General features: G+C 37.1%; 1 protein-coding gene across 2 annotated transcripts in view; it reads right to left on the reverse strand.

Annotated features, from left to right (window-relative positions):
- The window catches only part of LOC5577920 (chaoptin), a 51,408-nt gene that overhangs the window by 7,686 nt on the left and 28,230 nt on the right, over positions 1–15,492 (reverse strand). For both annotated transcript variants that reach the window (XM_001656655.3, XM_021847121.1), the window contains exons 4-6: positions 10,628–10,950; positions 10,121–10,570; positions 4,230–5,841 (exon numbers count right to left, since the gene is read on the reverse strand). In XM_001656655.3, coding sequence (XP_001656705.2) covers positions 4,230–5,841; positions 10,121–10,570; positions 10,628–10,950 — 2,385 coding nt within the window. The remainder of the gene's footprint in view (positions 1–4,229; positions 5,842–10,120; positions 10,571–10,627; positions 10,951–15,492) is intronic.

The following is a 15,492-nucleotide window of genomic DNA, read 5'->3' on the forward strand; positions in this document are numbered from 1 at the left end:
TTCACTTCATTTTCAAGTGATTCACGTCGTATTCACTGCATATTCAATACATTCAGGTCTACATTTTCAAGTGACTCATGTTTGATTCACTTTATATTTATTCAAGTAATTCATGTCGGATTCACTGCATATTCAAGGCATATTCCCCTTGAGTCATATAATTTAAGACTGATTAACTTCATTTTCAAAAGATTCAGGATTGTTCTACTTAATCATATCTGATTCATCTCATAATTAAGTTCTTCATGTCTGACTCACATCATATTGAAATGTTTCAGTTCGGATTCACTTCATATTCCAGTGATTCAGCTCTAAATTATTTAATTTCCTATTGATTGAGGTCTAAGACATTGGATATTCAAAACTCCAATCTTATCTGAATCAAAAGATATAACTCGCTTTAAATGACATTTGCTCACTTGCGCTCAAATGCTATTTGCTCAGTTGTGAAATCAAGCAGATTTTTTTTTATTTAAGGTGAAGCTGCATCGAAGCCATACCTCAAATTTTCAAGAGCACAAATCTGGAAAACCGAACACCCGTTTTAGCTGAAAACTTAATTGATTGATGACTAGCTGCTTACGACCAATCGATTAAGTTTTCAGCTCAAACGGGTGTTCGGTTCTCCAGATTTGTGCTCTTGAATTTATTGAAAATTATTGAAGTTAGGCTTCGATTCATCTTCACGTTAAGGGTCTGCCTTCCGGACTTCCTCAGCAACTTTGCTGAAGGCTTGAACCAGTGCTGGGAATGGTAATAGTAGTAGGCTTGAATTTCGCGAAAATCACATGGCTCTTCCCAGTACAGTAGTTCAACAACGTGAATCTCATCGAGTAGCCTTTGTTGGGTGCATGCATTTTCTAAATCGTTAGTGTCATTGAAGGACCTAAATGTGGGAAATGCAGCGGGAAATAGAACATTTTTCTACAGTAATTTTGGGTTGCCCTTAGTAACGGGTGTTTTGCCATTTTCAAGGCTTTTTGCCTACAGCAGCGGTTTGCGTGAGTTGCACTGGCTTCGCTGACTGCGATTGGCTTTGTTTGGCTACTGTAGTATGACTTTCAGATTTTTTCCCAACCCTGGCTCGAACTTTCTATTTCATGTGGGTGACATGCATAAAATAGTCAATTTCACATGCTTTCTGAACAACTTTGCGAAGACTCGAACTTTCTATCTCATGTGGATCATGCGATAGATGCTCATTTTTATAGATTTTTATATGCTCACTAGAGCCATCTAGCGGCAAAAATCAGAACCATTTTTTTTGCCTTCCGGATGTACTTGATCTGCTGAACAACTTTGCCGAAGGCTCGAACTTTTTGTCTCATGTGGATCAAAAGATAGAGAAAGCTTAAAATTACCAATTTTACATGCTCACTAGCGCCACATTGCGGCAAAATTGCGAACCAGTTTGTTTGCTTTCCGGATGTCCGTGATCCACTGAACAACTTTGCTGGAGAACGTTTCTTTGCTAATCATAAGGATAATGGGATATAGCAATGTGAACTTACCTGTTTTGAGGTGATGCTAAACTTGTTGGTGTGTGATTCAATATTCAACTGAGTGTTGCAATACATTGTTAAGTGAGTTCGTATTTATGACAGGTAGTGTATAACTCAGGAAGTTCTTGATGGCCCAGATTGCTCACGAATAATTATCTCCATCAAAATATATCTAGATATTTTGAAGTCTACATTATTGTATTACTATAGGCATGTAATGCTTCAAGGTGATTATGAAATGAAGCCAAACTTTGAATTTTCAAGTGCACAAGACTGGAGAATCTGACAACAGTTCGCGTTGAAAATCAATCAAATTACTTGCTTGTTGGTGGTGACCAATGGGATAAATTTTCAACACGTATCGCTGTTTGGTTCTCAAGTCTTGTGCTCTTGAAAATTTGAGGAATGGCTTCGTTCTATAATCACCTTAAAAACTTCCAATATCACGGGTATTATTTGATTTTTGACATCATAAGAACAATGGTAAAAGTTCGATAAAAAAGGGTGCCATTATTGAGTTATTGAGGAAAGAAGAACACAAAATCAATTATTTTGTTATTATAAAATGGACCGTCCATGAATGACTTAGCTTTTCAGGAAGAGGGAAATGTCTCGGATATTAGTTCGTCCCCTTGATGCTACAACTAGATAACTCGAAATTTGAAATTTTTGACTTCAATATGCCAAAACATTTTTATTAATTAGATCTGTAAAATACCTACAGCTCATAAGCGTGTGATTCAAAATACACAAGTTAAAGTTTATTTTTCAACCATATCCTCTGCGATTAACCGTCACCTTGTGAAACGGTCATATTTTCAAAGTGGAACATCCCAAAATTTTGATTTTCGAGTTATCTAGTTGTAGCATTAAGGGGACGAGTTAAGGTACCGTGGGGTAAGTGGATACAGCAAAATCAATAGTTACCTTCACTGTTATGTACAGCTAACGTGAATAGTTTAACTCAAACTTTTTTCTGTTGATAACGAATAAGGGTCTATTATACTTCAAATCGTCATTTATTTCGATTTTTCTGATGGTTATGTATTGAGAATGAGAAACTTAAAAATTTGCGCCAAATGATCCACTTGCCGCACCATGGTGGGGTAAGTGGATCACCATTAAAAAAAAACTGTTCTCGAAACAAATGTAGTATGATTATGTTTAATAAGAATGATATTACCCTCGCACTTGTTATTAGTGCTAGTAATGTTACATTTTATTACTTTAAAATTAAAAAGTATCTTTATTTAATCAAAATATAATAAAAAGTATGTATATATTAGTTCATACTAATTAGATAAAAAAAAAACATTGTAACTAGAAAAATTTGGAGAAAATTCATCCATTTATACGCATAAGTTATACAGAAGTATTGTAGGATTATTCGTAAAGATATTTTCGAAAACCACTCTTGGTTTAAAAATATTAGTTACATTTACTTTTGAATAACAAACTGAAATCCTTCTGTTTTATTTATGATTATATGTGTATCATCTGTCTAAAACAATTTATATGGTCCAATAATGTACGAGACTATGTTTTCGATTGGAAAATTAGTATATTTTGCTCTTTCACAACTCAGCTTAGATAAACCACGAAAAGTTTCGTGTAAATTTTGAAATAATTATTCTTTTTATATTTTTTATACCAGAAAGGTTAAAAAAAACTTTCAGGTGGATTAATTTAAATTTTCTATGGTCAATTTAACAAATTCAAGCTGGGAATGGAACAAAATAAAGGAAAACAACATTTGTGGGTATTGAAGCTTATTAAAATTCTCCTAAGCAGTCTGCCAACAAATGATAATTATTCTTGATCCACTTACCCCACCCCACTAAAAAGTAGGGGTAAGTGTACCATGTCCAATATATTTGTATTTATTCATAAAAATGACATATTTTTCATTGTGATTCATTCAATTAGAACTGAAATTCTCACCATGTGTCGAAAAAAATAATAGAATTTAATTTTAGACAGAGATACAATGGATTTTTGATTGATGGAAAACAATTTTCAAATCAATTACTTTTTGCAGCTAACAAATTTGCTTGTGTTAGTGTACGTGTAGTACCAGTTTTGCAATAGTATCAGTGTGGGCGTAAGAAAATAACCTAAAACGAAGCAATGGTGCGAAAACATTCAACATATCCAAGTATTTAGGCTTTATATTGACAAATGATCCACTTACCCCACTGATACACTTCCCCCACTGTACCTTATAACAAATCATGCATTACAATTGAATAAATAAGTTATAATAGGGTAGACGGGTGTCAACAGTTGTTTCGTATAGAAAACTGGTCGCAGTGGTATTCGAATAACGAATAAATGACATATTTTGATATAATAGCACAATTTTTTGTCGTAATATTTTTTTCAGGTTTTCGTTAATTAGTTCTGATGGGTCCTGATGGTAAATTTTGTTTTTTTTTTTTTATTTGCCATTAACTTATAGCCAGGTTGTCACACAGAACATGACCCTATACGAGTAAAAATGTCGATCAAAAGCTTTGGGAGATCAACGCTTGTAGATCTCAAGGCCTATTGTTCATGGATTTCGTAGCTAACCTATAATACTAAGGCAAATTACATTATGGCACAAACTTTACCAAATAATTCGTTTTTGATTTGTTTGCTGTTGTTTTGAGAAATTCTCAAAAAAAATAATTTAGACTGCGTTACGTATTATATAACAACAATGGAAATATTTAAACTCATACTAACCTTCAAACAACACCTTCAAATTGGACGTCCTCATCTTATCCACCACTTCCGCTTCGAACGTGCGAATCTCATTCCCCCTCAGATCCAGCATCTTCAAGTGCTTCAACTTTAGCAAGCTATCGTAACTCACATTCCAAATGCGATTGTTGTGCACGATCAGTTCGGTAAAGTTCTCCGGCATGTTGAACACGGTACTTTCCAGCTTGACCAGCTCGTTGTGGGACATGTCCAACTTCTGGAGCGACGTCAAGTTTCCAAAAACTCCCTGTCGAACGTCTTTGATGTTGTTATGAGACAAGTTCAAGTCCGTCACCGTTTTGGTGCCCAATTTTAGATCGTGGGTCACTATCGACATTGTGTTGTAGCTCAAGTTGATCTTTCTCAATCGATACGGAATGTACGGATTGGAGGGGAAGGTCTTCTTCGTTACAAAACTGAATCGATTGTGACTCAGGTCGATCTCCTCCAAACTCAGACAGTCGTCCAGCAATCCGTTGGTCTTATTATCTAAAGTACTTAGTAGATTGTAGGAAACATCCAACTTCCGCAGGGACACCAACCCATGAAAAGCGTCATTCGGGATGGACCGGAGCAAGTTGTTGGACATGTTCAGACTCAACAGCTGCAGAAGGCCGTCGAAAGCTCTTTCACTTACGTGGTTCAGACCGTTGTTCATAATCTGCAGTTCGAACAGGATCGGTAGATTACCGAAGGCTGCTTTTGTCAAGGTCGATATGTTATTATCCTTCAGGTAGAGATACTGCATGGTTCCCAGGTCTGCCAAGCTATCCCGAGGAATTTCGGATATTTCGTTGGCCTCCAGGTTCAGATGCTGTAGAGTAAGTAGTCCGGAGAAACTTCCACGCTGGAGGTTGTTCTGGAGCTTATTATAGCTGAGATCGAGAGTAAGCAGCGAGTTCATGGTGGGCCACGTTTTGTCGGGAATTTCGCTAATTTCGTTGTAGGCTAGGTTGAGACTGTTCAGTGAGATCGGGATTTGGAAAAGTCGCTCCAGTTTGTTGTGAGCCATGTTGAGGAATCGCAGACCGCTAATTTTGGCGAGCGCTCCACGGGTTATGTCTTTGAGGTAGTTATTGCTGAGGTCCATTTCGAGCAGTGTGTGTAGCGTTCCGAAGGTTGACGGCCCGATCTTCTCCAAAGCGTTGTTACTCAGATTTAGTATTCGTAGAGAGAGCAGATTCTGGAAGACAGCGTTGTAGATGTGGGAGATGTTGTTGTGCGCAACATCGATCGTATGCAGTTCGTAGAGTTTGGGAAAGGTGTTCTTTGGAATATCAATGATGTTGTTGTATGAAGCGTTGAGCACACGTAAGCCGGTCATGTTGGATAGAGGAATTTGCGACATATTGGTGAGTAGATTGTGTGTGAGTATCCATTCGGAGGCGTATGTCGTTTCATCGAAGGCGTTACGAGGAATGCTCTTGATCAAATTATGAGACAAATCCAGAACGGTCATGTTAGCACAATTGATGAACGATTTCGGTTCTATGGTTTCTAACCGGTTGTAGGATATGTTGATGTGTGTGAGGTATAGATCTTTGAAGGAATCCTTCTGTATTTCAATTATCTCATTTTCAGCCAAGTTGATGATCTAGAATGAGAAAAAAAAATATTATTCCACTTCACTAGCAACGTTCAATTTTCAATCGTTCAATTGCAAGAAATATGCGAGCTAAATATAGTACCAATTTGAGGCGCACTCTAACCTCTTTATATGATCATAATAGGTATCATCATTGATACTAAAGACGAACTATTTTTCGGGACAATGCGTGGTCATTGGATTAAGATGGAAACTCTACACTGTGATTTGATTTTAATATATCATTATATAAAAGTGTTATCACTTTGCAAAATGTGATGAGAAAAAATATGTTACGCTGTGTAATGCAGGATTATTCTAAATGGAAGGGCCCCAGGATGCTCCCAGAATTCTTGAGGCATGTTTTCTCAGACATATTTAAAGATTCTCCAAAAATCTTAGAAAGCTGGTCCCAGAAACATATGAGAAGCCTTCCATATTTTTTACAGGGTGCTTCGAGAATCCTTCCAGGATACTTCCAAAGCTCATCCAGGATAATTTAAGGATTCTTCCATGATGCTTCAACAAGTATCCTCGGATGTTTTAAGAATTATTCGTGAATATTTAAAAAAATTATCAATGATGCTTACAGAATCATTTCAAGATGCTTCGAGAATCCTTCCTGGATGCTTCAAGCAGCCTTCCTTTCAATTGTATATATCAATGGTTTTATCGTGTACACCTTCAAGCAACCTCTCCATAAGTGTCTACAGAAATATTTTCAAGAATTGTTCAACAACTTTTTTTTTCTAAATTTTTCGCAGAATTCTTCCGGGGATCCTGGACAGCAACACATTTTTTTCAATAAATTCAATAAAAAACAAAAAAGGTTTGTACGTGCTCATCAAAAGATTTCTCTTGAAATTTAATAATAAAATCTTTCAACATTTTTTTCCAGTTATTCATTTAGGATTTTCTTCTGGAATTTGTCCATGCAACGTTGCTGGCAGCAGGAGCATCAAAGTCAATTTTATCTAATAAGTGTACACATTATTATTGTAATGGGAAGTACTATGACCATTTACTCTATGAGATAAAAATAATTTAATCTCAATAACCTACGACATGTAAGTGCAAAATGAAACTTCATTCTATTGGTACAAAGAAACAGTACTTTGGTTGTAGTTTATATTTTTAATTTGCATTCCAGTATTTGCGGTATCCCTTGCTTTCTTATGAGATCCTCCTCTATAAGGCATTGCATGCTGCAGTTGCTAAGGTAAAAAAATTCAATTGTTTGACGTTTCGTGACCTTAGTGTTTACTATTCAGACTTAGAAAATTTCTGTTTACGTTTGTGAAGCAGCCTTGGCCTTCTTTTTATGTGATAGCTGAGTTTTTTTTTCTTATTCCACTTTGTGTTTACATCAATCATGAGCAAGACGTTCAACCCTCACAAGAACATCTCAACAAAACAATATATTGCGTTTGCATCACACCGAAGCATACATAGCCTTTTGAGTAAAATTTCATGCCAGCAAACGTAGCAGATATTAGAAAAAAAAACTAGTATTGAGTTTAGATTTATCAGCAACTTTGAAAAAACAGCTGACTGAGGTTTTCAATAACAGTTTATTTTGAATGTACACAAATTAAGTCACGCTAATTTTCAACTTTTTTGACAACTCAGTATACAACACGGGTTTGAAAACCCGAGACCCGACCATCTCTACTAATTGGAATCGATCGCAGGTCAGTGTTGTGGCAGAGGCCTTCGTGCCTCTGAAGAGGGAGGCAGCGAGTATAGGCCTGACCATTAATTCTACCAAAACGCAGGTAGAGATAGAGTCATGCTTGGTGCTGTAGGTGCTGAGGTAGTGTTTGATGGGGATATTTTTGAAGTTGTTGAAGAATTTGTTCACCTTGGAACAATTGTGACATGTGACAACGACATTTCCCGCGAAGTGAAAAGACGTATTGTGGTTGCGAATTGGGCCTTCTACGCACAACGTAACCAGCTTAGGTCCCGCAGCTTGCTAACGGATACAAAATTAGCCCTGTATAAAACATTGATTTTTCTGGTTGCTCTCTAGGGGCACGAAGCGTGGACGTTGAAAGAGGCAGACCGGAAAACTTTCGGTGTTTTTGAGCGTAAAATGCTGCGTACAATACTCGGTGGGAAACTCGGAAATGGTGTGTGGCGCAGACGCATGAATCACGAGTTATATCAAGTGTACAAAGATGTGAATATTATCAAGCGTGTAAAATACGGCAGACTTCAGTGGGCTGGTCACTTAGTGCGAATGTCGGAAGAAAGAATTACGAAAATAATACTAAGCCGGGAAGCAGGTAGAGGTCGGCGGCTTCGGGTAAGACCATGAATACGCTGGCTGTACGCAGTGGAAGAGGACCTGGCGACCCTAAACGTTCAAGGCAACTGGAGAAGTTTCGCCCAAGTCCGACGAAGATGGAGCTCTACAATACGCCCGGATGGCGTGACGCTACGCTGTAGCCATCAAGGACTCAAGGTACTACCTTGAAGGTAGGTACTTCCAGGGATTATTTCAGGATTTCGTTCAGAAATTTCTTTAGAATTTACTTTAGAAAAAAAAAACCTTTGGTCATGAATTAGGAACATCGCAGACTCTATCAGAAAGCTCTGCTTATGCTGAACAACTTTTTCGAAGACAGAGATTTTCTATTTGATTTATATTCCGAGATATCCTCCGACTGCATCAAACAACGTACACCAGGGCCACGTATTGGATAAATTTATAACTTTGCAGTTTCATATGCAACTTTACCTCTTCTACTCGATATATTCATGATAAGTTTTAAGTTTCAAATATTCAAATATTTATAAATTTCATAAATTTGAATATTATGATTATGCTGATAGTATTTTAAATTGACAACTTGTTTCAGGGTGATAAAATATGAAATTTCTTTAATGCACGTAAATTTGTTGACGTTTTACTATTTTTCTCGTTAAAATTATTATTTTGAATGGATTCACTATCAACAACCAACCCTCGCTCGTGACCTATCCGAAAGGCGAAAAATCTAATACCGTTTTGATTCATAATACGGACACTTAAGGACTCAGTGAAGTATAACCCAGCACGAAGCATACAAAATAAATCATTCTGTATGATTCATTAGCGCTATCGAGCGTAGGAAGCTCTTATCTTTCGAATGGTGGGTAAAGAATACGCTTCCGCAACCTGAATAATTTTAAATAAATCAAAATGTGTGGCCTTTTCATGATTCTTATTCCGGACGCTTCCTCACTTTTGCCTCATATTCCGGACACTTTGAATCGAATTCCGGACAGCCTTTGATAATCATTAATAGAACAGTCAAATCATCAATTGAAATGGTCAAACCACTAAAGAGACATCTAAGGTAGTTGGCCATTATAAATTTTCGAAGATATTTGTGGAAAAAGCTTACTAAAACGATCCTCAAAATTGAGAACTTTTGAAAGGCAAAAATTGAAACATTTCGTGTGAAATGTTTCCCATACAAAGTAGAGTGTCCGGAATTTGAAGCTGTCCGTAATATGAATCAAAACGGTACATCATCAACCGAAAAAGAAGATGACCAACGGCAACAGAAACCCAGCTCTGTTACTACTGCTATCGAGCAAGCGAACCACGACGATAACCAACAGATAAAACAGCATCAAATTGACGTAGACGATGGCGATGAAAACGATGACGGTGACGATGACGACGACGGCAACAGCAATGCGGCAGATGACGAATTCCAAACCACCACGAAGCGGCGACTGTCAACAAGCGATGAGAACGATGTAGAACGAGCACACAGTAAGGGTCAGGGAAGTAAAACGGAACAAGAACGAGAAGAACTATGCGAATCTCCTAATGCGGGTTGGAGGATAACCCGATCTAGGAAATGTAAGAAATTGAATAATAATTCTCTGTAAAACTAGGTAGGATAATTAATAATTGAATTTGCCTTTAGAATAACTAATCTATCGACATGAATTGTATTATTACTCTAAATTCAAATGGACACGAATGCACCACACTACTGGTGTAAAGTGTCGATAATAAACAAAACAAACAAATAGTACTATACCATTTAAATCCACCAGAGTTTGTAGCCTTGGACACATGCGAGCATTTCGAGCTCAACTGTAAGGCTGTATTGAGTGTTGTATACTAGACTCGACTTACATGTATTTTCAAAAGTATGTGCAAATCTCACCAAATTTGATAAAAATATAAGCCAAAAAAAAGTCGAAAATCAGGACATGTTAACAAAAAGGATAGTAACCCTCTTAGTTAAGATCTCTGCAAAAAAAAAAAACAAAAATGACATACCTCAACATAATTCAACTGGAAGAACATCTGGTAGTCCACCTTCTTGATCCGATTTCGGGCCAAATCGATTGTTCCGATTCGCGTTACCGACCCAAAAGTTCCTCGTCCAACATCGGAGATCATGTTATCGTGCAGGTACAACCTTCGCAAAAACCTCATTCCTCGGAAAGTGTTGGCATCGATCTTTTTGATGTTGTTGAACGCCATATTGACCACCCGCAGAACTGCGTTACGAGCGAAGGTACCTCTCGTGATCTCGGTCAGTGCGTTGTGCGACACATTGATCCAGGTCATTTTGGTGAGGTCGGAAACGTGCGAAGCATCCAGCTTGGTAAGGTTGTTGTGACTCAGATCCAGGATCTCCGCCTCTCGGAGGCCCTTGAATTGACCCTTTTTCAGGGACACCAAACGGTTGCCACTAATGTCCAATGTTCTGATCTTCTTGAACGACTGAAATTGAAGAATACTTTTAGAATGTAGGCGTTGAGAAAAATCTATCTAGATTACCATGAAAATATCTTGACCCATATCACTTAGCAGACCATTGATGAAATGAAACTTCTCCAGCGAGCCCTCGAAGGTCATTCCCCCGAATACACCTTTGGGCAAATTTTCGATCCTGTGTCCATCGATGTTCAGTACCTTCAGATGTCCTAGAATTTTCAGCGCATCTCCCGGGAAAGCCGTCAGCTCACTCTTGACCATGTGTAATTCCAGCAGGGTATCGTTAATTCCATAAAATGCATGTTCTCTGATACTTGCGATTGGTGTATCAAGCACGTAAAGCCGCTTCACGCTCAGCTTGTGAAGTAGAGTGCCGAAGAGGTTTCCTACAGAGGGAAGTGATGAAAAGAAACAACAGATTAGTGATTACTCATAACAGCAAAACCGCAGACATATATTTTCAACATAAATAGAAACGAGTCGATAGTTGAAGCCTGCAGAGACGCACCGAAAGACAAAAGAAAAGCCTTGAACTTGAAAGTGAACGAGGCTCAAAAAGCTAATCGCTTGAGCTTCGTCGATTCACAGCTGAGTTAAGTAGAAAGGTGTACCGTAAAACGGGGTGTCTTCAATTATGCGGAAAACTTTGATAGTGAATCAGTTAAGCATAGCGAATGCAAAAGTGTAGATTATTTGTAAAATACTCCATGTCAGAGCTATTTTGTGTTAGAATCGAGAACATTAGATTATTGGAAATTAATGAGATTTAAGAATTTTTTCAAACTTTCACAAACAAACTGTTTTATGATTATTATTTAATGATATTTTAAAGAGTTGATAACTTGAGAGCCTAATTATGGTAGAACAGAACTTGAATTCGACCTTAAATCTCTTAGCAAAAACCATTTTTGGGGCCAGTTTTGTAATCAAAGTTTCAAATTGCTATATAAAGTTAATCGCCTAGAGATATGCAACACTTTATATACTTTACGTAATTCATTCAATTTCGTTGGATATATTCATAATCCAAAAATGGTTTATTTGTGTGGAAATCTATGTATTTAGAAACATGATAACTGTAGCACCCGAGCAAGAAATTTGACTAAAAGCAATTATAATTGAAACTATTTTTGTTTATATTTTCTATACACATTCTATTGATCACAACACACAAATTTTTGTGCAATTTTTGAACAGCCGTCGATTACTAATATTCCAATAAAGGTTTTCAAAACATAATATAGAAATCTTCTGAACAAAATGCAAAAATAATCATACTTTCTTCAAAAAAAAAACTATCAAAGTCACTCCGTTTTACGGTAGACGCATCTTATGCTGTTCAGCAAAAATAAGCCGGCCGTGCACTATGCAGGCATGTTGTTGGCTCTATCGTTTCCTGTACATTCGGAATTGGGCAACGCCTCGTGCCGGTATTTATGCGTATGCCTAGACCGGCGGAAATTAAATTTCATTTTCCGCTTATGGAACCTATCCACTGATATGTGAACTAGAGTAAAAATCAATCAGCTTAGCTAAGCAGCGGTGCTAATTTTTTCGAACCATTCGATTTATTGGCACGACGTAAGTGTTAGGAGAAAAAAACACGGTAGGAAGCAGATGTGTGCAAGTGATTGCATCGTTAAGGTTGATGATGTTTGTGGAATTGGAGAAACAGTAATGAAGGGTTGACCAACATTTTGGACTTCTATCCAAGAACTTTGAGCTCAGGCCGATGAAAATAATTTCCCCACGATAATTAATCTCGAGTTTGAATTTCTCAAAACTCATCTTCAGTATTATTATTTATACAATATTTGCGTCCTGATTGTTTTCTCCAGCTTTTATTTCGAGAAATTGTACTTTGAATTTTTTGCACGATTCGTCAGCAATTGAGATACTGCTATTGGTACTTCTTAGAATGCATCGTCAAAAACCTTCAAGAAATTCCTTCAAATAACAGGATTTCTTTCATGAACTATTTCAAGTTCCAGCAAAGAACTAACAGAAAAGGTAATAAGTTTTCCTCCAAGTATCCGTCTATGATGGCATCTTCGGTAATTTTTTTTTTTCAAGAAATTTTTTCACTCATACATACTCGGTCAGAAAGTACACCCGGGATTCCGCTAAATATTTTCAGGAATAACTGGAAGTTTTTTTTTCAGATATTCTTTCATAAATTTCTCCTCGAATGTTGCTTGAGATTCATGAATAATAATTCCATAAACTCCTTCAAGGATTGCTTCAAAAATCCCTTTTCCAGGCATTTTCTCTGGAAATCCTCGATAAAATGGTACCTTAGACTAACAAAAAATCATTCCGGGATACTTCTGAGAATTCCTCTCACGAACTATTTCAGACACAAAAGGTGCATTGTTAATAGGATAAAAACATTATTGTTATTTCTTTGTTAATAGGTTTTTGTTAAGCCCAAAACACACGTGTACATAAAACAGAACAAATAGTGTTAGTTTGCGGAGAAAAAGGTATATTAATTGTTAAAACATGTATATTGTACAAATTAAAAACCACAGTGACGTCACAAGGGTACTAATCACGGGGGTAGGTCCTGTAAGCGGGCCTTTTTCTCTTTTATGCATTGCTGGTGGTTATTTATTGCAAACGTTGGTTATTTCATCCACAGGACAAAGCGGCCCCTCTTTCACTTCAAGCGCACCAATCTTCATTCTTCCAGGACGGACAGACGCTGAAAAGGGTGCCCACGTTACGTGCTACAATCTCCATCCGGAGCACGAAACCGGCCATTTTGGATTGGCCACGCTCCGATCCTGGGCGTCGGTCATTGTTCTCGGCCATCGCATTTGGCCTTTGTCACCTGGCCATTGTCTTCACCTGTGCCCAAAACCGCCATTGTTCCTTGCCACCAAGCCGTTCGGGAGAGCGACTACAAAGCTGTCGAAGCCAACGAAGCCATTCTCTCTATTCTGGACGTTATCTGGACTGTCGTACTCCAGCATCCCCAGCGACAGTTGCCAAACTTCCCGTGGAACCTATCAAGTCACTCCGTAGTTCGCCTATCACCATTTAGTTCGCTGGCTGGATATTTCCCATACGTGCGTGTGTAGCTCCTACTGTAGGTGAGTACCACCGTGAGTGTATGTAAACGACCCTATAATTGTCTCCCTTCCCTAGCTTCGGTGAGCTAGCGGGTAAACCTTGAGGTTCTTTAAAAAAAAAGTTCGCAGTATATTTCAAGCATTTTTGCCCGGATGTTCCAGAAATAACTCCAGATACAAAGTTTTCAGCAAAGTTTTCTCCAGGTCGTTTTCTAGGATGTCATAACAGATTTTTCCAAGAATTTAATCTAAGAATTCTCCTCGGAGTTCTTTAAAATTATACCTAAAAGAATTCCAAGAAGAGCTCCTGCGAAATTTATTATTCCTGTTTCGGTGGGGTTTGCATATAAATCCATGGAACATTTTCTATATTATTCTCCATAGAAATTTTGGTGATTTAAAACAAGGTTTTCTGTAGACAATACCTCAAGAATTTTAAAAGATATGTATCTGAAAGCACTCTCGATAGAAATTTTATCAATAATCTCCAGAGAATTTACTCAGGGAATAGATTGATGGAAGAATCTTTGTTGGAATTCATGAAAAATTTATAGCAAAGCCCCAGAAAAAAATACCAAGAGTAATATCTAATGAAATATTTTGAGGACAGCAATTTAAAAGACTTGTTTGTAAATAATCTTGAATTGATTCTTCAAAATAACCAAAATCATCCTTAAATGAATTCAAAGTGTAATTCTTGAAAATATTCAATAGATAATATTTGAAGGAATCTTTTTTGAAATTAGACACTTATTTGTTGCACATTAAGAAAATTACATAGTGGAATTTATAAAAATAAGAAATGTATGGGGTAGTTTACGAGGAATATCAGCATCAAATATTTGAAAAGAGCTCGTGAACTCGTGCATTGTAACTTAAAGAAAATAAAGTAGAATACATGGAGGAGTTTTTGGAAGAACAAAAATCAGGTCATGGAAAAATCTATAGAAATCCCTAGACTTTCTCCTGAAGGGATTTTTTGTCGGATTATTTGGAGGAATACTTATTAGATGAAATGCTGGTGGAATCTATTTCAGGGAATTCTTGGAGGAACTGTGTGGAATCCTTACATCCCGTTCCAATAACTGGCTATGCTGAAATTGTCGGTCAATAGAAAATCTACCAATCGTATCTTCAGACTTCTGCGTTTCACACTTCACTTTGCCCACTATGAAAAAAGGAGGGTGGATGTCTTTCATAGTTTAACGTGATGTCATGCAAAAATGTTGAAGAGATTGTGTAAAAGAAGGAATGTTTGGGGGTCGCCTCCTTGAAAGCTTGAAAATAAGATCTTTTTAAATTGTCACTTTTGGAGCTTCATAGAAAGTCTTATTTTTAGGTGAATTAATACTATTTTAAAATCTTACATTCATCTCCATCATTTCAATTGTTATTGAAAAAGCTGTAGGCGAAGGAAAGATTCTCTGTATTTGTTTTTATTGTATATATTGTATGTCTAATTTGTTTGGTGCATTGTCACCCCATTGAAGGGGTGAGATCGGTCAAATTTTCATACGTTTATTATTTAGAGGAACACAAACGAATTCCAATTATGTGTCCACCAGCACCCACGAATGTATTCTCATATTCAGCAGAACATTTCATGCCAAATTGCAAACATTGTTTATGAATAAATCATGACGACGGTACACAAATTTGACGAAAAAACTACGATTATTTGGAATTCCTGAAAAATATCCTATATGAAACGAAAGACAGAAGAAGAATCAAACTGTAGTTTCTGTTCCCAAAAATTCGACAGGAACACCAAAAACTCCTGAAAAACATTTCCAACAGTAGTCCAAAAAATAAATCACGTATTCATGGCCTATTTACGTTCATTTCTATTCATTA

Source organism: Aedes aegypti, chromosome 2, assembly GCF_002204515.2.
Source record: "Aedes aegypti strain LVP_AGWG chromosome 2, AaegL5.0 Primary Assembly, whole genome shotgun sequence".
In the NCBI taxonomy this organism is placed as follows: Eukaryota; Metazoa; Arthropoda; class Insecta; order Diptera; family Culicidae; genus Aedes; species Aedes aegypti.